This window comes from Syngnathus typhle, linkage group LG2 (genome assembly GCF_033458585.1).
Source record: "Syngnathus typhle isolate RoL2023-S1 ecotype Sweden linkage group LG2, RoL_Styp_1.0, whole genome shotgun sequence".
NCBI lineage: Eukaryota > Metazoa > Chordata > Actinopteri > Syngnathiformes > Syngnathidae > Syngnathus > Syngnathus typhle.
In genome coordinates, this window is record NC_083739.1 from 3075893 (window position 1) to 3099549 (window position 23657).

The 23657-nt window shown below is 43.8% G+C and overlaps 1 protein-coding gene across 5 annotated transcripts in view; it reads left to right on the plus strand.

The window, feature by feature from the left end:
• Positions 1–6274: 6274 nt before the first annotated feature.
• Positions 6275–23657, plus strand: part of LOC133147176 (neural cell adhesion molecule 2-like) — a 28292-nt gene continuing 10909 nt past the window's right edge. For 4 of the 5 annotated variants that reach the window (XM_061271230.1, XM_061271229.1, XM_061271226.1 and 1 more), the window contains exons 1-8: positions 7071–7240; positions 14490–14564; positions 16098–16304; positions 17695–17838; positions 18079–18216; positions 18869–18986; positions 22687–22856; positions 23320–23465. In XM_061271230.1, coding sequence (XP_061127214.1) covers positions 7189–7240; positions 14490–14564; positions 16098–16304; positions 17695–17838; positions 18079–18216; positions 18869–18986; positions 22687–22856; positions 23320–23465 — 1050 coding nt within the window. In that variant the 5' untranslated portion in view covers positions 7071–7188. Of the gene's footprint in view, positions 6399–7070; positions 7241–14489; positions 14565–16097; positions 16305–17694; positions 17839–18078; positions 18217–18868; positions 18987–22686; positions 22857–23319; positions 23466–23657 lie in introns of those variants that run through there. The other variant, XM_061271235.1, reaches the window with a different exon arrangement.

The following is a 23657-nucleotide window of genomic DNA, read 5'->3' on the forward strand; positions in this document are numbered from 1 at the left end:
TTTGTACCTCGTAAGACAACAGCTGCGGTCCGAGTCTCACTCTATTGGTTACTTCCGATGCCTTTAAAAGTGCATGGACAAAGGTCTTCCTGGTCACGGACGAATGGCCCTTCCATATTCTAAGTACCTACACATTGCTGAAACTAGATCTTCTCTGTACCGCAAAAATAGCTTAGGGTCTTCTCACTGCTGCAAGGTCGCCATTTAAGGTGACATACAGTGACGCATAGAATCCAAAATTTACCTCAGCTGTTAGCATTTTTATTTCATACCTTTCTTGATTGCATGGTCTTTGTTGTTTCGCTGGTCTCCAAAAAACACTCGGTGGACAATGGCTGTCCCGGCCAAGCACTCCAGTGACACACGGCTGATTGGGAAAAGATTTTATTCAACCGATGTCAAAGTGATGTCTCTCCAAAGGTTTGAGTGCCCCCAAAAGCAAAGATGGTTCAGCTCTCGACGGCACAGATGTTCGCCCCAAAAAAGCCCTCGCGCTTCTTGCTCTTGCCCCTTGCGCCCCTGCGCCTTGCGCGCTCCTTGCTCTTCGCGCTGTTCCCCTCTCTTCGCGTTCTTGACCCCCCTCTATCTGTTCTCCCCCATCATTTGTACCTCGTAAGACAACAGCTGCGGTCCGAGTCTCACTCTATTGGTTACTTCCGATGCCCTTAAAAGTGCATGGACTCAGGTCTTCCTGGTCACGGACGAATGGCCCTTCCATATTCTAAGTACCTACACATTGCTGAAACTAGATCTTCTCTGTACCGCAAAAATAGCTTAGGGTCTTCTCACTGCTGCAAGGTCGCCATTTAAGGTGACATACAGTGACGCATAGAATCCAAAATTTACCTCACTTGTTCCTTTGGTCTCTGCTGTTCATCCTAAAACACAAAGGCGCTCTTTAAGCAATGCGACAGTGAGCGCCCGGCGCGCTGCGGTTGCGCGACCGCACCAAATTAAGCTCCCTGCGCAGTGCGCTCTGAGGTCCACTTAAGTCATTACATTTCACTCTAAAGTGCTTTATTGTCCTCCCCATTGTGGTTTCAAATCTCCAGAACTAATTTTCACCCAGGTAGAGTAGCATGGCAAATTGGCAACATGCAAAGCGGTGCTTGCGCACAGACTAATGGAGCCTTAATTGCCAAGGTCCTTTCAGTAGGTTCTTTTCAGACGGGTAGGAAAAAGTTCTTTTTAAAAAGCTCAACAAGATTGACGCCATCATAGAAAACGTTTGGATTCATTGCCACAAAGAAATGGAAGATGAATCATGTATTGTAATCTCCGTCTAGTGATGCAGACCAATAAGTGTGACGTGAAATGTCCCGGCAGCGACGATGACAATTGGTGCTTGCAACTGTATATTCGTTGGCTAATTCATTTAGACTGTTACTGTGTTTTTATTAGTTTCAATTGACTTTTCTTTTTACTGTCTTACTGTGCTTGTCCCCTTGCTATAAGATAAGCGCTTTGTTACAGCAATGCATTCTATAAATAAAGTTGGATTGAGTATATAGAGATATTGATCTAGATACGTCGTATACATAGATATATAGTCAGTCAGGATCCTGAACTTGCTTCCCCGTTCTGCGTAGCGTCCTGTACTTTTACTGTCTGTATGCACACTGGCTTTTATTCGTTGTGTTATCTATTCATTTATTATTTATTGTTACTCCTATTTATTGTTTGTGCCTTCTTGTTTTTTATATTGCGTTGTTTACTTGTGTGTCTATCGTCTAATATGTCTTGTCACCGTGGGATAGGGAAAACGTAATTCTGATGTCTTTGTGTGTCTCGGCATGTGAAGAAGTTGACAATAAAGCAGACTTTGACTTTGACTTTGGTATAGATCGATATTTCTTATGATGATATGAATAATGAGTTTTTGATTTGAAGGAATTTGGTCGAAATACAAAGAGTCCTGGCTAGCTACAAAAACAGATATGCTCAAACCTCATTGAATAAAGTACATAAACAGAAAAGTAGATTCCCATATTAAATCAATAAAAGACCTATTTTAAGCATATAACGAATTATACCTACACACCAAATCAATAAAGAAGACATAACTAGACAAGCATGATTAAACTAAGAATGTAATGATGTAAGCAAAGACATGGAGTATCAAAAGGACAAACTTTGCATAGTCAGGGAACATTAATAAATGGATGATGTCACAGCCAAAAGCTCACGTCATTCCGTACAAAATGACAAAATTGAAAGAATGACGAATGGATGCGGTGCGACAGTGTAAGAATGGAGCAGAATGTTTACAGGAAGGTCACTTGGAGATAAAGACCAGCAGGTGCCAGAGGGAGACAGCCAAGGATGATCGCCAAGGCCGAAAGACGGGATGGAAGACAACAAACACACACACACGCACACCGAATCGCCCATAATCAGCACCCACTCCCATGGAATCAAAATCTCCTGCGAACTCGCCCCACCCCAAAGACTCATCAGCCACCAAAGTGGGCCCACACCGACTGGCATGTGCAACTGAATATAAGCTGACCAAAGAACCTTGAACGTTGCCTTCTGTGAATGGAGACTTTCTGCTCTTGAAAGGCCCAGCGCTGTATTGTGCTTTCCTCAAAACAGAGCTTTCTTAACAAGAATTTCTGCTTCAGTGTCTTGGCATTTTCCTACATTTGAAGAAATCAAACGAGCACGCAGTGAGTAAATTGGATGACAGGTGATTGGCAATGGCTTTTGCCGTGAGGCGCAGATAAATAGTTTTCTTCTTGCTAGGGGGGGGCGTAACAGAAAACAATTGAGAAGCACTGCGTTAATCCGTCTTCACATCAGGCAGAGATGATTCTCACAATGATTGTATTTGCCCGCGCCTCAATTAGACAGAAGCAGAGGTCTGACTGACTGACTGACTGACAAAGAGACGGAGGATGCGCATACGTCAGCGGCGTGGACCTTGGAGCTCCACTTATCCGCGGTATGATGCCACTTGATACTCAGTAGTCCTCACTTGTGTACTTTCTGTACTACGGTCCTTTTATTCTCGCACCTTTAGATGTTCACAATGCGGAGCTAGGAAACACAGAGTGATTGATTCAAGTGCAAAGAGAAATGATAGCTTCAGCGGTAACAAAAGCAAAACAATTGAAGTGTCTGCGCTTGGACTTCTTAATATCTTCAACTTTCCAATTTGCCAGTCTGAAGTCAAACCGGGTGGGTGACCTTTTTCATGCCCCTTTTCTGGTGTTATGCTTATCTTTTCTATGATGGTGTCAATCTTGTTGAGCTTTTTAAAAAGAACTTTTTTCTACCCGTCTGAAAAGAACCTACTGAAAGAACCTTGGCAATTAAGGCTCCATTAGTCTGTGCGCAAGCACAGCTTTGTGTGTTGCCAATTTGCCATGCTACTCTACCTGGGTGAAAAAAAGAAAGAGAAAACTTATCCAATAGCGTCTAATTGGTTCAATTGCGACGATGATGATGATGATGATGATGATGATGATGATGATGATAGAAGTTGTTTATTAAAGCTATTCCAATCACATAAAGTGCAATCATGACCCACTTCTCAGTGCAGGCCAATTTTGTTTTCAGCAGGGAAGAAAATGTGCGATACTCTACTCAGTCCAGTAAGGCTTCATTCATTTTGCATTTTGCTTCTGATTGAAACTGCTGATTAAACTGTGAATTGAAACTAATAGGTGGAGAACTGAACTCTCGCTCTTTATATAGCGGACGTGTCTTGCGCATCTGTTCTGCGCATACTGTCATGGCGGCCTCCGTATGATATCCGGTCTTCGATGGAGATTAAAAAACAAACAATATTTGACAATAACACACCTTCAAGGATTTGCACCATCGCATCAAACCATGTGTCGTCAATTATGAATTTTACTGACAGGATGGCTGAATGCGACGCGCGATTGACAACAAACAAGAAGAAAGGTGATTTCTAGTTTTATTTCGAAGGAGATTTTCTTAAAAATATATATATAAAAAAAAATTGTACCCATGTATAATGCGCACCCCGGATTTTAGGACTATAAATTAGTTAAATTTTGCGCATTATACATGGGAAAAAACGGTATTTACAAAAGCACGATTACTGACCAGGATTCTTCCTTCGGCCACAATGCGACGCAGCATTTTAGTTTAAGTCGGACATTTTAAACAAAAAAGAAAAACTTTTCCGTCGTTACTAGCAGAAGTTTCAAATCCAACCGTCAACTCGATAAGGGTTGCGTTGCGTTGCGTTGCGTTGCGTTGCGTTGCGTTGCGTTGCGTTGCGTTGCGTTGCTGAGCACTCCGACTTTTCATTGCTATTGAAATGGGTTGCGCCTTAATTTCAAATGATCTGCTGCACTTGACAGCTAACGTAATAAATCCTCTTTGCAAAACTGCTTTTGTAGGAAAAGAACATTGTGGTTTTTTTTTCTCGCCTTTAGAGATGATCGACGCTATTCTTTGCCGGCTGCTCATTTGTGCCAACATGTATTTGTAGTGTGTGCGTGTGCGTGCGTGCGTGCGCGCGCGCGCGCGTTTAACTCTGGTCTCTACCGAGGTTGGTAACAAGAGCCTGATCAAAATCTGGGATTTTCTTTCCCTTCTACCGCTGGTCTTGAAGGGAGCCTTGGCGAGGCTTTGCTATTGATCACTGTATTTCGGCAATACTATCTTTATTTCTCTTATCTTTATATATTCAAGAAGGCATTGTAGGACTAAAAAAACATAGTAACTGAGCATACAGACTACTGATTAAAAAAAATCAGAAAAATTATTTTCTGAGGAGTTTATATGTATTACATCAATACGCTTGTCAAACAATCTTCAGTAATTCCTCTCTCAACATAAGATACAAGTCACTTGCATGCAATGGATCTGATGGAGCGTGCCATTCATTTTCCTCCATTAGCAGACAACACAGTTCAAATACAGTTTCATCGCAAGGAAACTGGCATTTTGGAGTGCACTCTTCCATACACGCAGTGATATCTTGCATTCCAGTGGGTTTCAGTCGATCCTCGGCACTGTGCATGGCAGGGAATGAATACATGACGTCTGGCCGACTGGCATGATGGGAGAGACAAAATATTTTACCTGCACAAGATTATTTATCATAGCCATCCATGTGCCAAAGAGCATTTGGGCCTCTGCAGCTGTACTGGCGTCTTCTAAGGCGTCGTGCTCTTCTTAATTCCACGCCGACTGGGTCAACCGATTTTATAATTTGTCTTATTGTATCTTGTGAGACAACAACGAGAGAGGAATTACTGAAGATTGTTTGACAAGCGTATTGATGTAATACATATAAACTCCTCAGAAAATAATTTTTCAGATTTTTTTTTTTTATTCAGTAGTCTGTATACTCAGTTACTATGTTTTTTTAGTCCTACAATGCCTTCTTGACCTTTAAATATTCCTTAATGACCCAAATTAAACAGAATAATTCATTGCAAAATTGAAATTTTTTTAACTATGCTTACCTGATCTATGGTTATTCTTTTCCATTTGTGACTAACAAAAACCAAGATGTTACATTTTGCTTGAAATGTCCTGAACTTGACTGCTTAAATATGTATTAAGTATTAATGTATTACTTGTATATTAAAAATTGTGTCTTTTCATAGAAGGCATCTGTACAACATAATACTTTATTTTTATATACCAACATTCAGGTGCAGTCAGGAAATACATAGTGGATGAAGAGTGAGTTTATTGAATGCAATAAAATATTACCACTCTTCATTACAGAAGCATTCACTTAATACTATGTAGCTGCTGAAAACAACCATCCAATGGTTATGCGTAACATCTTGGGTCATTTTAATAAAGCCCTAGAACTTTTATATATGCCAAATGCAAGCTGTTTCTATAAAATTCTAAAAACAGTGAAGGAACGAATACAAAGTTTGTTTCTATTTGACCAATACGAACAGTTGTGTTGATGCAACTTACAACGGATAATTAACGGAGTTATGGTTATTGACAGAATTAAACAATATCCATGACCCAGATATTGCTTTCGAGAACGGCATTGAATTCTGATCGGAAGTCTGGGAAATTGTCATAGCTGTCAGCAATGTACAAAACCTCTCTGGTCAAAACCACACCACACTGACTTTCCCTCCGCCACCCCACGTCAGAAATTGGGAATAGTCAGAATTCTGACTTTATTCTCAGAATTCTGACTTTAAAGTGGGAATTCTGACTTTAAAGTCAGAATTCTGACTTTATTCTCAGTATTCTGCCCTTTGTAATAAGTTTAAGTAGAAACACGTTTACATGTAGCGCTTTACCTTCCTCTAATGGTTGCAGTGGGAAGTTGTTTTTGAGAGCAAATACCGAATGGCAGCAAGCAATGTCGACTCGTGTGCATCTGTTAAAGGCTGATGTGTAAACCTTTTATGTTGTGCCTTGGACAAGATTTGTCCGTGAGTATTATTCGAATTTTGAAACAATATTTTATTTTGGTTACATGTGATGTTTAATGCAAACCTATTCACCGTAAATGTGATGTAGCTTGTATGTGTTGAGCTAACGCACAATTTTACTCCTAGTTTTAAGACGAAGAAGTCTTAAGAGGGCAATGGTTTGAGGCCATTCTACAAATAAATCAGCTAAAAGAAACCAAGTCTGATTATTTGGAGCGTCGTTAACTCGCTGTCTAGCTGGTGAAAAACTAGATGCTTCAGAGTGAGGACAGCACACTCAGAATTCTGACTTTATTCTCAGAATTCTGACTTTAAAGTCAGAATTCCCACTTTAAAGTCAGAATTCTGAGAATAAAGTCAGAATTCTGAGAAAAAAAGTCAGAATCCTGTCACCCTTCGTTTTTTTTTTTCTTCACTGGCGTTCCTTGTTGTTGTTTTTTTGCCACCTCTGGCTAACTGAGATATTGGCTGGGCAAAAAGCTGCCGGGGAGGGAGGGAGGGAGGGAGGGTGCAGCCAGCGCCAGCTCGGTGAACGAGCGTGGCAGCGGGAGCGAGCGTGAAGGAAGGAAGGAAGGAAGGAAGGAAGGAAGGAAGGAAGGAGGGAAGGAGGGAAGGAGGGAAGGAAGGAAGGAAGGAAGGGAGGGAGGGAGGGAGGGAGGGAGGGAGGGAGGGAGTCGATAAAAACCAGTGGACCACAGTTGCCCGCCGAGTCCAAGGCGAAGTGGATGAACGGATCCGACCTTTTTCCTTGTACGGCGTCTTTCTATAGCTGCGAAGGAGCTGCTCTACAATGATGCTCCAACTCGTGCATCTCGTGGCGTTGTTGGTGTGCGGCAGCCAAGGTAAAACGTGCGCGCGTGTGCGTGCGTGGTGTGTGTGTGTGCGCGCGGAATACCCGAGCTTTATGACTTAGTGCACAACTTTATTTGGGCGTTTTGAGATGCTGTGGACGGACGGAGAGAGGGGCTGGATTGTTGGACTGGACCTTGTTTGGTAGTTGCAGCACGTCTTTGCAGGAGCCAGGGGGCTTTGAAAGGAGGGGGCGGTTGAGGGAGCCTTTTTTTTTCTTCTTTTTTATTGAGCGAAAACACTTTTCTGGTCACTGTTTTCTGTTTAGGTTCTTTGAAATGTCCTACATGTACATCCAGATACTTGGAACTTTAAGTCGCAAAAGAAAGATTTGTGTTCCGTATTGTGAATCGTGCATGCATGACCCCCCACTTCTTCTGTCCAGTCGATCCAAAGTGAGGCATTTGCACTTGTAGTCAGTGATGCCTTTGAGAAGTTTGCACAAGCTGCATTGTTGCGTCTGTGTCTTGTGTGCACAAGTGGAGACGGTGCCTGTGTCTGCGCTTGCACATCCGATGAGCAGCCTCATGGTTGTCACAACTGAGTGTCGGTCGGGGAACGCACATAGGATCTGGCAGCTTGTGTTTAACAAATCCATCAATAACCACCCACAGTCAGGATCATTGTAATAATGAAAAGGTCCAATTTTCATTTCTTCTGTCAGACTTTCATGGTAGGCGATTGTTTTCCCTTTTATAATATTGGTGGCGCACGGTATCACACGGAGAGCTGTTTGTTTGTTTGTTTGTTTGTTTGTTTGTTTGTTTGTTTGTTTGTTTGTTTGTTTGTTATTGCTTGTGTTGGATATCAAATGAAAAAGAAAAAAAAAAGCAGCATGACGCGGTGCGCCACTGCAACCACGACAACGAAAATAGTGTCAAATATATTCCTCTCTGACCGAGTCATGGTATTCTATTTGCAAAGCAAACATTTTGTCACAGCTCATTTAACATGTAGGCAACCTAGCGATACTGTTATTACAATAAAGCACCAAATAATCGGCAATTATGGAAAAATGGTCGCATGCACAGAAATCGACAGTATACCAAAACCTTGTGTCTTTAAATAGAGATCATGACGTTTGTTGATGAGATCAGGGATTGTCAACTGGTGGTCCGTGGCGGGCGGTATTGCAGGTGGCCCGCCAAATTGGAAAAATGAAATTGCTTTATTTATCTAGTGTTGCACTTGATTTCTTTGAGAATAATTTAGCCATCCGAATGATGTCAAATGGAGCTGAGATTCCAGACATACTAGATGCAAATAAATAGCCTGCAAAATCAAGAATATTCTGAAAATCTGGCAGCTGTTTTCGTTCACGGCAGAGCCAAGAAGACATTTGGAGATAATAACCTCATCATCTTGTTTGTTTCACTTGAAATCCTATGCACAAAGCTATAATTGGGATCAATTCATCTCATCTCATTTTGTTTTTTTCATATTGTAAGGTGACACTAGGTTCCAACACGCTGAGGAACCAAGTTGGAATTTTTGGGGAGAATTCATCCCAACTCACTGTCTGACTTCTGCCCTTAAGCAAGGCAGCGACTCTCACTTCTCGCTCGTCTGCTCGTGTGTGGTGTGCGGTAGCAACAACAGAGAACGGCTAGTTACTGAAATTCCCCCCGAGGGATTCTAATGAGTATATTCCGAAGAAATCAAAGTTCAATGTAGGAAGGACAAAAAGCATTGCAGTCATTATTCTGTTCTTGTTCGTTTGTCAGCGACACCACGCAACATCTAATGAAGCGCACTTGTCGAGACAATTTGGTTGATTGGGGAAAATCGACTGTTTCCTTCTCTTGCGCCGCTTGTCGCCAAGGAAGCGGCAACACGGGCTCATCTATTGTCTCCTGCGGCTGGCGAACATTTTGGCATTACTTCTCGCCGCGGGTGTGTAAGGGGCTAAAAGTGCTCGGCATGACACGCGACTCGCATGTCCAAGAGCGCTCGCTCCTCAAAGACAAGAGTAATGAGCAAACATCCCAAACACATGTCGAGTCGCGTTCATTAGTCCCGCCGTTGGGAATGCTTCCTAAATCACAACCATCTGGAAACGCCCGTCGGCCGAGTTGCCATGCGGCGGGGCGGGCGGGCGAGCTGGATGCCAATCCTTCTCGCTCGCCATTTCCACGCCATGGCATTGATTGCGGGATCCCACGGTGATTGCAGGGACAAGCAAGCGCTCTTCAGACTGCAATGTGTAGATTGGAACGCATTCTGGCAATGGCCTTGTCAAGCTTTTTTCCGCAAGTTTGCCGAGGTTTAGAATCCGTGTTGATTCAGTTCATAATAACTAGAATCCAACTGTCTTTCATATGAATTCATGCTTTGTTTACCTTCATCTTAGCGTTAACCTTAGCTAAAGGGCTTGAACATAGATTCATTTCTTGCTTGTGTTGATTCAAAAACACACGGGAAGAGGAACTTGAAAAATAATCAGGTGAAATCACAATACTAAGAGAAAACAAATATTCAAAAATATGAATGAAAAATTCATTATAAAAATTCATTGATTTATAAATTCATTATAAATGAAATATAAAATAGAAATGTTATTTTCTACTTTTGTATGAAATGCCTCAAAAGAGAGTCGCGCACATTGCAGTTAAAGGAAACATAGAGGATGGCGGCCGAGACTCGTACAATTCCCGAGCACGCCTGCAATTTAGTCACAAGGTGATGTGTCCATCCTGTCCGTGTCCTCTCTTCCCTTTCCCGCCATCTCCAGGGAAATCACCCGTGGGACGAGTGCAATGTTAGCCCTGTTCTCAGTTTTTCCTCCATCCATGCATCCATGCATCCATCCATGCATCCATCCATCCATCCATCCATCCATCCATCCATCCATCCATCCATCCATCCACAGGGCTCGAAACTAACGATTGCCCGATTGCCCGGGGCAAGTAGCGATGGCAGACGGGCAAGTAGAATTTTTTCCTCACTTGCCCGAACTTGCCCTGCCATAATACCATGTTTTCAAGCTGTAAAAAGACGATTTTGTGCATAATTTCTCGCAACTTCTGCCGCTTCTGGTCCGACATTTTGTTTTCTAGGGAGCGGTTAGTTTCTCGTGTAAGTCTGCAATACATTGATAACGGCAAAGCGCTTCGTAATTAAATGCATGCTCTCTCACCCGTCCCTGGCTCTTCTGCGCCTGCGCACCAGCAGAGCTTGTTTCCGGTTGGCGGATACGAAGGCATATGAAGGCAAAACTTATAGTGTTGTCTTTTTTATTGCAAAAATGTGTCGGGCAAGTAAAAATCCACTCCAAAAAAATTCGGGCAAGTAAAATTTTGTTTCGGGCAAGTAAAATTTTCTCCAACTTGCCCGAGGGCAACTTGGGCAAAAAATAAGCTTCGAGCCCTGATCCATCCATCCATCCATCCATCCATCCATCCATCCATCCATCCATCCATCCATCCATCCATCCATCCAAGCCAAACCCATATAACCATACAGGCTGTATGTCACAATGTACCCTACACAAATCCGAAACATTTGTTGCGGCTCCGAGTCACGACGAGGGGCAAGTTTTGGTTTCCAAGGGTGTTTTTATTCCTCTTCAACGTCTCTCCCATACAGAGCCGCCTCTTTCCCGTGCGCGCACAGAGCGCGGTGGTGCGTTTACGGGCAGTCGGAGAAATCAACGCCAACAAAAAAAATTACATCCAGCCTAGTTAAGACCATACCAAAGACTATAAAAATGGGACCCATTGCCTCCCTGCGTGTTTGACGATCATTGGGACTTAAAAAAAAAAAAAAATTTTAATTCATAAAAATTGGGTGCGTATTATACATGGGTACAGGCTTTTTTCCAGCATCAGCATGCCATTTTTAGGGTGCGTATTATACATGGGGGCGAGCTATACACGGAAAAAAACGGTAGGCCAAATGATACGGTCGTTCAGCTCAGCCCTGCACTCATACCAAATGACCTTGTTACCACTTTTATTTATTGCGCAATGACATGTAATTAGAGCTGTTATTACTTGGCCTTTAGTCTCAGTCATTTAGAGGTGAGTACACTATCAATCCTCCCGGGTTTTTTTCTTCTTCTTCAGTCCCCGAGGTTCTTCTCTTTCCTCAAATGAGGCTGAGAAGAGCAGAAGCAACCCCCAACTCCACAAGTCGTTTTCACCGAGGCCTCTTAATTTAATGAGTAATTCCTCCCCATTTTCAGCTGAACACCCACAAATTGCTCCGGTCAGAGCCCAAAGACAAAAGGGATTTTGTTGTAATGAAGCGTAGTGGCTCATTTCACACTCTCTTCCTCCAACACACAGACGACAACTCTGCAGCTGTCCCTTCATTCCCTTGGTCTTTGTGTTAGGTGACTAACAGCTTTTCGTGAACTTCATGCCTAAGGTTCCTCCTGCTGCTGAAGTGAAATGCACTGTTGACGCACGCCTTTGTGTTGCGATGCCAATCGGCGTCTGCGGATACAGACACAAATGACAAAAGTAGACCTGCATCTTACATCTTTTGAGTCTTTTCAAGAAAAATAACAAAAACATCCAACTTTGAAATGTTGGCATGCTTGCATATTTTTGAGTCCATCTATCCCTTCTGGTCTTCCATTTGACTTCATTTTCTTCCATTGTCGGTCGGCAGCCACTGCTGATGCAGTGTCCCTTATTCACCAGAAAACCCTAACCCTAACCCTAACCCCTAACCCATTCATAATTTTCCCCGCTGCGTGGAGGAGTATCTTTTCTCTAACTTGTGATGCTAATCTAGCAGAGAGCCGTTAATGAAGCAAATTACAGCAGCGAGGTGGCCTAGATTTGGAGCGCTTGAAATTGGCACCCCTGGATGCTCATCAAGCAATTAGCCCTATTTGGATATCATTTTATGCTAAGCCTTTATTTTCTGACCCATTTTGCTCATTTCATACATTTTGGACGCAATCGTGAAGAGTCTGGGAAAAAGATGCCAGACGCCATGCTCACCCATGTCCAATATTCAAATGCCCAAATGGCATCCTAATTTAAAACACAGAGTGAGAGTCACATAGCAGATAATTGAGTGTAGCCTGTGAATAAGAGCACAAGGTTGAATTATTACAAATTGTGTTTAGGAAGTACACGAGCGAGCGGAAAAGGCCGTCTTCAGATTGGAGTTTGAATTCATCATCCAACACTGCGTTTGCTCAGCCAGCCACAATCCCGCTGAAGCGAGCTGCACTCAAACTTTACTATACGCTGTAAATGCATAACCATTCAATAAAAAAGATCGGTTCAGGCTGAGCTTCACTTTATGATGCAGAATGACTGCAAGAGTAGAATTGTGGCTTTATGATTGCCCCGCTGTTAACATGAAAAGCAACGGATGAGTTTGTTTTCACCCGCTAATTAGCATCTAGCCACACAATTCTGTTCGCGGGGGTTGGGAGGAATTAGTAGCTCCAGCAGAAAGTTATTGCAGTCAGTCTTTCTCTGTTCAAATATCTCTGTCGTCTTTCTATTCCCAAGCTTCCATTTAAGAAATCAATCTCATGAATGAACTTGAAGAATCATTTAATTAAAAGCTTGGATGTGTTATTCCCTACGGTTAGCATTTCCCGAGATAGCGTGCGACGTTTTCCCTCCAGTTTGTTTTCCAACAAAAAAAACTCCAAAAATAGCCGCAAATGTCTTTGGGCTCTTTGCGCTTACAAAAAATCAAAAGAGATACAAAAGAGAACTCTTTTTGCGCACTGATTTGGAAATGTGGACATTTGCTCGCAAATACAAACACAATGTTGGCCTCTCGTGCTTACAAGAAGTCAACCTCTGTGTACTGGGGGACTCTTGTCATAGCGCAATTGTCAAAGTCAGTCTGAGTAGCCGCCACAAAAAACAACACGCTTGGTCCCGGCGGATGTAAGAAGAGTTTTGGAGACAGCCAACTTATAGGTTATTACTTTGTGTCGTCTTTTGTCAACAGAAGAAGCAAACACACTTATTGTGTTATCGTGAGCGCTGACTTGCTTCAGAAGGTCGTCATGGTGGATGAAGATACAGCCCGTTCCGTGGGCTCTATTAGCAAGCACTTGGCGAGGTTGCTCTGCAATTTGCATTGGAGCCAGCGCTGCAGGCTTAGGATTCAATAGGTTTGTCTTGAAAAATGGATTGTTGCACATGTCGGATTAGCAGATCCTGCCTGGAAGCCCTTTTGCTTTTATTACTGAATCTATCTTCTCACTCAGTCCACGCCACCTCCTCCTCCCACCGTGGTTGCTTGCTCAAATCGATGTTTGCGTGAACGGCGGGAAGTAGCCCCCACCCCGCTGGATTTTTTTTTACGATTATTATTTGGAGCCAACTGTGTTGTTTTTTACCAGTCTGTCAGGCCTCCCATCTCTTTTCCCATTCAAAAGACAAACAGCAATGGGAAAAGTAATGGTCTTGGTTGGTTTTGCGATGGAGGAATTGTGTGTGCGTCTTCCACGGGGTGAAAAGTGCTTGTCCTCACATTGGCTCCCAATTCCTTCAGTTCATTCGGCGAGCAATCGCTGACCTCAATTCTTTCCATTCTCGCGGTTGATTTCACGCTCCATGCGACTGCAATGCTCTCGTATCAGACGCTTGCTCCATCACCTGCTCGTTTGCTGTCCCGTGCGCGCACGGAGCGCGGTGGTGCGTTTAGGGGCAGTCGGAGAAATCAACGCCAACAAAAAAAATTACATCCAGCCTAGTTAAGACCATACCAAAGACTATAAAAATGGGACCCATTGCCTCCCTGCGTGTGTGACGATCATTGGGACTTAAAAAAAAAAAAAAATTTTTTTAATTCATAAAAATTGGGTGCGTATTATACATGGGTACAAGCTTTTTTCCAGCATCAGCATGCCATTTTTAGGGGTGCGTACTATACATGGGGGCGCACTATACACGGAAAAAAACGGTAGTTTATTAACCCAGTTGAAGGAAACCTCCCAAAATGCATTGCGTCGGCAAAGAAGCTTGTAGCGGCTGCACTCAGTCACTCAGTCAGTCCCACAAAGGCTGTCTTTGTCTTATTCAAGCATCTCAAGGTTGTCGTTTAAGTCTTTTGAAAAGTAATAGCATTGCTAACTTCCCGCTAATTGGGTTAGAAGGCTAACGGATGACTCGAAAACCCTTGAAGGTTTGCATTCCCGCTGGAAAATCGTTCTCGGCAAATGTGTTAAACTGTTATACAACATATGATCAGCTCAGCCGTAACTAAGTATTTCTGTCCCCCCCACCCCCTCTTCTTTTCTCTGTCTGTTTGTCACAGCTATCCTGCAGGTTTCCATTTCTTTGAGCAAGGGGGAGTTAAGTGTTGGAGACTCCAAGTTCTTCATCTGCTCAGGTAGAAAACGCCACTGCTGTGTGTGTGTGTTTCCATGCATCATATGTTTGGAGACTGGTTGTATCGGCACAGTCGGGGGGACTGTTTGTTCTTTTAATGACAGTAAACAGCAGCTCCATGCTCCCCATATGGTGAGTGACATTTCGACCCCGCCGGAAGAAGCTCTTCTTGACACCGCAGGCTGTCTCGCTCGCTCATCCTCGGCCTTGCTCTATTTAAATGCAATATTGGCTTAATAATGGCCTTGCTTGCATAACATTGGCCTGTCCTAATGACAATCATCATGGACATGTGTGACAATGACAATATTCTATTCTATCAAATTCTAAACAACCTATTCGAAAAAGCAGAGAGCGATACGTTCAATGAATCCAGCCTGGAATTAGTACATAATCCAAATATTTTGGGCATTTTTACAAGTGCGTATGAGCAGAAATCAGTTTGACCATGTAAAAAAAATAAATAAATAAAAAACTGCGGAGAAATGCTGACGGTGTATTCCAAAGCAAAGACAGTTGAAAAGGTTTTACAGGATTTAAACAAGAATTCAATGCAAGCATGAGTTAAATGCAAATAAGAAAAGGTTAACCGTACGAGACAGGAATAAAACAAATAGAAATAGAACTGGTCCAAACCAAAACTCACAGCTAAAAAGCAAATAGCACAGAAGGTGAAAAATTGAAATCCTCAGTCGTGCTTAAAAGCAAACAGAAAAAGGATTTCCTGGCAAGACGAGAAGCTGGCGAAACAAGCACCAAGGTGACGATGGTGACAAGCAAACATCAACTTTCCTTCCAGCTCTCCTGCATGGACAGCAGCGGGTGGGAGAGTAAAACAGAAGGGTTAAAAAAATGGACACTGCTAAAAGTTCGATCTGCATGGGTAAGGATTTCAAATAAAAACAATGGCTACCAGAGAAGAAGAGGCGCCAATCATCAAATCAAATCAAATCATTGCGCTTGGCTGGCTGACACTAAAGAGCATTTATGCCATGTCAAACAAGCGGCTCCAGCAAAGCGAGCGGCTCCGCGTGACAGATATGGAGGGAGGGACTCAACTGACATGATGTAACCTCTCCAATTAACGCAGTGGCATCACGCCAAAACAAGCGTCAGCTGCTCAAACACATCACAGGCGGCGCCATGTTTGTTTGCCTGTGCTTTGGAAGAACTGAAGCAGGATTTAGCATGGGACTGCACAAGTAGCTAGCATGCAACCCTCCGGGAGTATTTCTTCTGCTATCATTTCTTCTTCCACTATCACTTGGCCATTGGCAAATATAGAACGTGTGGTGCATGACCACCACCACCACCACCACCACCTTCTTCGCCACCAGGAGACCCCAAAATGCAAGGCATTGGCGGAATGGTGGAAACAATTTGGGATCCAGAAACCATGTGACATGGGTTCAACCAACGCCTTGTATGTTACTTCCGCCAGTTGGACGAAGGATATACATACAGTAGAATGGTCGCTGTCTAATCATCATCTTGTAGCCATCTTGACGCCGTTCCGACTTTTGCTTTTTTGCAGCCATTGGCGAGCCGGTGAGGCTGGAGTGGTACAATCCTCAGGGCGAGCGCATCGTGGCCTCCAAGCGAATGGCGTTTCACACGGAGGCATCGCGATCCCGGCTCATAATCTACAACGCCAGTGTGGAGGACGCCGGCATCTACCGCTGCCGGGCCACTGAAGCCAGTGGTCGCATGGCGGAGGCATCAGTGGTGCTGGAGATTTACCGTAAGCTCCACACACCTTTCTCTATTTACTGCTCCGAGCGTGCCACGCGAGCTAATAATCACGTCGCAGCTCAATGAATCCGCATCATTGGGTGATTCGGAAACCGTTTTATGTCCATGTGTAGGATTATGGGTGTCTATGTTCCCTCTTTGTCTTGTAATTAAAGTCGAATGACTTGGAGCCACGCCATGGGACTCTGATCCTGCCAGGCATGATGAGGGAGGGATATGCCACTGAGGCCAGCCTTCCTTGCTGACCCAGCAAGGATAAAACCCAATGTTATGAGGCACAAAGGAAGGGGGGGGGACGCGGAGCGTTTGTTGTTCAGTATTTACACAGACAATTCCATTGTGAGGATGGCATGGTTAAAACAAACTCAGAATTGCAGTAGGATTGCTCTCAAGAGTGATAGCATCCATGTTTCATGTACTGTAAGTCAGCGGTTGCCTTTTGTGATGGCCAAGTAAGTTTCTCGAATTCTTGTTTTGCTAGCACCCATTTGCACAAAATCTTCCAGAGGTTAGCCCAAGACGTCCGTTGCGAGACTTGTGAAAATAAAGACAGGAGAGCAAAATCAAATCAAAAGAGTACAGAATTAAAGGGGATGCTTATTTGCCGTTTTGAACGTGTGCAAAGATGGAATGCAACAAAAGTGGACATAGAGAACTCAAATACACAAGATCATTTTCTGCTTGACAAAAAGAACACAGTGCTCAAGATGTCCAATGTACAAGGAGGAAAGGACATTGGATGAATGACCATGCAGGCACTATGCATTGACAGGTCAAGAAATACAAATATTTTTCAGTCATTGTGATTTTGATCATCAAAAGAAGTGTGATTATTTTTTTTCCATAATCTCCCAACCCCACTATTTTCTCACCAAAATGTCCTCCGATTCTTTTTTGAACTGTTGATTGTAATTGCTGTTATTTAAGGAGGCAGGCGTCTGCTCTGTCATATGCACTGTGTTAGGATATGGATTTTAGATATTGATCTGACTCCAAATTGTGATCAACACTTAACACAAGAATTGCTATGTTCTAATCCACACACTGGCGCACCTAACAATTTTGCGAGTTCGTTCTGTCAAAGAGAAGACCAGTAGATCAATCAGACCGAATTTACCAATTGTTTAATCTTGTCAAAGCAAGCTAATACAGGCGCCTGGGTCTTGGGTCCTTAACACAAAAACTCGTGTGCCTTCGTGACCAGAAAAGACAACACATTCAACCACACAAATGTCCAAAATGTCCAAGGTGAATAATGCAGACTGGTATTTATTTGGACTGAAAACAAAGCAAACTTTTGCACGATAAGTAAATACTTGAGTGTGTAACGAACGTTGCCACTCGGGCAAAAAAGTCGACAATCTTGTTTGATCTCGCAGAGAGGCTGACTTTTCGAGACATCCAGTCGCCGCAGGAATTCCGCTACGGTGATACGGCGGAGGTGCTGTGTGATGTCATCAGCTCGCCGGTGCCGCAGGTCGTGTGGTCCTACCAGGGGAGGGAGATCACTGAGGAACGCCACAGTAAGTGGAAATCAGAAAGAAAGAAAGAAAGAAAGAAAGAAAGAAAGAAAGAAAGAAAGAAAGAAAGAAAGAAAGAAAGAAAGAAAGAAAGAAAGAAAGAAAGAATCTGTGTCCATTTGATCTGCCAAAGATTGACTGACAATCTTCTTTTGTCATTTTGTTAAACATGCTTCTCTTGTCTGTCAATTTTTTCCCCTGCCTTGTTTTTGAAAAGTTTTTTTTTTCTTTCCCCCGATTCAGGCAGGTTCAAAATGCTGACAAACAACAGCCTGCAGATCCACCGCGTGACCAAAGCGGACGAGGGAGTGTACCGCTGCGAGGCCAGCGTGGAGGCTCGCGGCGAGATCGACCATGTGGATATCGCCGTGGTGGTCAACGGTGAGTTGGATGAATGTCAATGACGTAGCGTTTGGCAACGGTTATGTTTCCATCCCGAGTCTCCTGTTATTGCTTCCATGCGATTGGAAATGTCCAAAATGGCTTGGAGGTTTCAAAAAAAAAAGAAAAAAAGGAGGATGGAATTTTGATTTCCAAATTTGTATTCATCTAGCGGCACCATTCCTGTCTTGTAATGGTTGAGCTGCTCCAATCCTGTCTGTGCCTCATGTAGTAATATCAAATTGTCCCTTGAGCCGCCACCCCCCCCAAAAAAAGCTGTGTTGGATATTACTCGCCATTTATACGAGGCGAAGCTTGCTCATTGATTTGCGACATGGCTACCTGCAACAATCGGTGCAGTGTTGGGCTGAGACAAAATGGATTCTGTAACGGATTGTAATGGATTAACCAACTTTGCTTTCAAGCGAGCAACGTGCTTGCCGTTGCTTGATGTCGGCCAGAAACCTCAAATGTTCAAATATGGTCCAAATTTTTGTTGAAGAAAATGTTAATGAAGGTTAATTGGAAATATGGACTCACGTTTCAGCAGGATCAATCGCAAATTGCACATTTGCTAATTTTGTGTCCAGTTGTGCGCAGTTTTGGGTTGCCTTCTTTTTCTGATGCGATTCTTTTCCCATTGTGTCCACAGTTCCCCCGGTTCTGTCCGTTACCCAACAGTCATTCAACGCCACCGCCGACTACCAGGAGTCCGTCACCTTTACTTGCATCACCTCCGGATCGCCCGACCCTGTGGTAACATGGCACAGGTATGTTCCACTCTCCAGAAAAACATTTTGCGTCCCATTCACGGAAATCTCACAGCAGCTCTTGAATTTGTGTTCCCAACTGCGTCAATACTTCCTGCAGGTAAAACAAGGAGCTGCGGCACGGCACGCTGGTTATAGATCAAGTCGATAAACCTTTGAATTGATATTCCGTCCTCGCGCACAAGCCTTCCCCCAGCCGTCTAGTAATAGCACACGCTACTTTGGGAGCGGGTGTGTAAAAATGAGCGCCTGGAGAGCCTTTGACACCGCGCTGTCAGCTTTGCACCTAGTGCTCCGAAAATGAGCTCATAGAAAAGCAGCCATTTCCACATGAGGGTCTATTGATAAAGGTGCTTGTTTCCTGTGGCCTGCTTAATAGGGGTGTAAATCGCGGGTTTTGTCACGATACGATATAATATCGATATAAAGAACTACGATACGATATTTGCCGATATCTTAAAGCCTGCTGCGATTCATTCACGATGTATCGCGATATAGTGCTCTACGATCGTTTTTTTTTTTTTTTTTTTTTAACTAAAAAATATAGAACAATATCCTGATTTATAACAATTCATACGCAAAATCAACAAGGTACTGCAAACTCTTTATTTAGGAAATGACAAGAGTATTGTAGTATACAAATTGCTTACTTTAACACTGAACTTTGATGTGGTGTTTTTTCTTTAAATGTGCGGCGAGATTTGTGCTCCCTGAATATTTGTTCAGCGCATGGCAGGATTTACAAACTGCACGTGTCTTGTCCGTTGAGCCATCTTTTCTTTGGAATCCAAAGTGCTTCCAAACGAATGACTTGAAGCCTAAAGGGGAGCAAATTTCCACGTCTTTTTGGACACTAGCCATAGCACCAGCCCAGGAGCCGCGTACTAGTTGTCGCCTCCCTTTTCACGTGCCTGCTCTGCTCACAACACAACAACGCCGCGCACCCGGAAAGAGGAAGCAAGCAACAATGAACTGGATTTCAAAATAAAGTCGCGTCTAATGTCCGAGGTCAAACACGGCGATATAAATCGATGTTTACCTTTAGCATCGATGCCAATAAATCGTAGAGCATTATATCGATTAATCGATGTGTATCAATGTATCGTTAAACCCCTAGTGCTTAATTCTTTGATGCGGCGGATTCATCCGAGCTGGCTTAGCATTGCTAATTGTTCCACATGTCTATGCTGCAGCGTGTCAATGTCATGCTTGCAATACGTCGTCAGGCATGGACGGCACTGTTTAAAAGTCAAAAATGTCTTCCTCCAAAGACTGATTGGCGCAAACGGTCAAGGATTGACAATGGTAACACGTTGACGTCTGCATTCCATACTTATGCTAGCCTTGCATTTTGTCATTCATGAATGTTCAAATATTATGCATCAGGATTGAATGGGATGAAGACAATTGTGCTGCCGCTGCCAGCTGTGCCTACGTCTTCCAATTTCTGTTTTGTTTTGGGGGGGTCTTGGACTGATTGGTTGAATAAAACGGTGCGCTGCCTCAGCAAACTTGGGCTGACCAGCTCCTTGCGGACCGATTACATTACAGCCGTTCATTATTAACAAGTCAGGCTCGCTGGTATACATACATATGTCGACCCGAACTATTTCCACTCGAAAGAAATGGTCTGAAAAAAACATCCGGGCTTTCATTTTGGACATGTCTTGTCAACAATTATTGTACGATCATTATTATGTCCATTATTATAATAGCAAGTAATAGCAGACGATGTGGGGAAAGAACAATCATTCAATCGGTTTGTTTGAAAAACAACAACAAAAACGGAACTCATCATATTGGGATGTACAGCAACCCTGCTGTAAGCAGCATGGCCGTTGTTTTTCTCCATTTTGTTCTTTGTCATATTCTTAAAAGAGAGAGATCTACTTTATACTGGAATTCCCCCATATAGGGACAAATAAAGGACTATCGAATGTAATTGAATCGACACCATTGAGCGTGTCCTCTCCAGCTGTATTGCTGTTTGGGGTGGCGGCTGCACTGACTACAACTTGAAGGCCCTGCAGCGCATAGTGAACACGGCTGGTAAGATTATTGGTGCTTCGCTCCTCTCCTTGAAGGACATTTACACCTCCCGTCTCACCCGCAAGGCGACCACGATTGTGAGTGATGTGAGTCACCCCGCTCACTCCTTGTTCGAGCTTCTGCCCTCTGGGAAGAGGTACAGAAGCCTGCGCTCCCGCACCACCAGGCTCTCAAACAGCTTCATACTCCAGGCTGTTAGGATCCTGAACTCGCTCCCCCGTTCTGCGTAGCGTCCTGTACTTTTACTGTCTGTACTGTCTGTATGCACACTGGCTCTTATTTGTTGTGTTATCTGTTTATTTATTATTTATTATTACTCTTATTACTTACTATTTATTGTTATTATTGTTTATGTTTTTACTTTTGCGCTATGCTTGCTGGCTCCGTTTTGCTCCTCTTATTTATTGTGTTATCTGTTTATTTAGTATTTATTCATCACTCTTACTATTGATTGTTTGAAGTTTTGCCTTCTTGTTTTTATATTGTGTCGCGTACTTGTATGTCTATCGTGTTATGTGTCTCGTCACCGTGGGATAGAGAAAAACGTAATTTCGGTCTCTTTGTGTGTTGTGACATGTGGAGAGATTGACAATAAAGCTGACTTTGACTTTGAATGGGCATTAGCAAAGATCCACTTTTACAGGTAGGTCTCCCTTTTAACTCTCTTCCATTTGGCACACCGTTGAAAGTCAAGTCATAGCGACTCCCCTGCCTGCCCTCACAAACTTATGAATTGAACCTTTAAGTAAGCAAGCCCAGTTGCATTTCTTGTCTGCGGGATGTGCGGCCTCGCACCCATGCATCTTGAGTAATGGAGCTCCTGTCAGTCAGCGTAATGACATCCACCGAGCCACCTGTCCCATGCTGCTCGTGCCCGGGATTCTATACTTGCTCTCTTGTCACTTTTCAATTCAGTAGCACAATGGCGGCGCTTTGAAAAGAAAACAGGGTCCGGCTTCAGATTGAATGCGTCTTATCATTGCCATCAAATAAACAGGCTTGAATTTTTAAAAAAAATCATATAGCTATTCTATTTTTTTTTTGTAAGACCTGTGAACACGGATTTGTGTTGTGCTTTGTTGTAAGGCCTTAGATGTGTTTATAAACACACACACGCAAACGCTGGCAGTTCACATTTTCTACAGATGCGATACAAAAGCCGTACCAAAAAAAAAGTCATTGTGAGAAAATTGGCAAAAACTAACTTTTTCCCAGGAGTCAAAAGACAAGTGAGCTTAGGAAATGGAAGCCGGCTCACACTGTGACGTGCGTGCGAGCGATGAAGATTATCAACGGCGTATTCCACGCCACAGCCGAGGGCCGCCGGCAGCCGAGTGTAGCCAATACACGTCAGCCTTGACAGACAACGCACTCCCTGAGCAGAGGAGGAAGAGCTCTCCGGGCGACAGAGTTTGAGAAGTTGTAGCTCGTGTGGAGAATTTGGATGCAGGAGAGGGGGGGGGGGGGGGGGGGGTTGATTTAACCATTCACTAATGAAAGATTCATTGAAAAAAAACATGTGCTCTGTCTTTGCGTAGGAAAGGCCAGCGACTGGAGCCATGGGATCATCAGTACATTGGAAGTCCACTGGAAGGGGGGGCGGAGCATGAAAGGTTCATTGAAAAAAAACATGTGCTCTGTCTTTGCATAGGAAAGGCCAGCGACTGGAGCCATCGGATCAGTACATTCTAAGTCAACTGGAAGGGGGGCGGAGCATGCTCACCATCCGCAACATCCGTCAGGTTGACGGAGGCTTCTACTACTGCAAGTCTGCCAACAAGGCCGGCTCTCAGGAGATGGAGCTCTTCCTCAAAGTATTTGGTGAGTGGGAAAATGCCCGTAGCTCCCAAGGTTGCGTTGCGTGTACATCGTATAACATCAAGTTTATATTGAATCCTATTTCGCCGGCGTATCAAGGTGATGTATTCATCTGCGCTTCGGAGCCTTTTTTTAATCAAAGATTTCAATTTACTATCGAGGAGGGGTCACCGACTGAAGTACGGAAGGCAGAATGTGCATGGCAGCAGAGGCAGGCTGGATATTTGAGAAAGACGTTTCATCTGTAAATCTGCTGAGAGTGGGCCAGAGGGTTTCCTCCTCGTCTTGACAGAAGCAGAAGCCAGTGATTTAGAAATGATCAGCACCTCGGTCATGCATCATCTGTGTGTGTTTAAACCTGCCGGCGGCGCAGCCTTCATCTTCTCTTTCTGACTGGCGCTCTCATCTTCTCTTATTTTTCTGGTGACTGTCTCCACCCTCCAAATACATTCGACGTGGCCTGCAGTCCAGCCCCACATCACACACCTGAAGAATGTGACAGCGGTGGAGGGCAGCGCCGCCATGATTTTCTGCATGGCTGAGGGCGAGCCGTTGCCGGACATCTCCTGGAGACGAGCCAGCGATGGGCGGACCTTTGTGGACGGAGACAAGGTAGCTAGCGACCGACCGACCGAGCGCCAAAAGACCCATCTGCCATTGGAATTGTGCACAGTGTCTTCTGGTGGGAACACAAATGTGTTGATTTGGTAATGCTCAGACCCCGTCCCGTCCCGGTGCATTTTTCCTTTCAGAGCCTCGCTCAAAACACAAGCACGTCATAAAACAAACGATCCCAAAGATTCT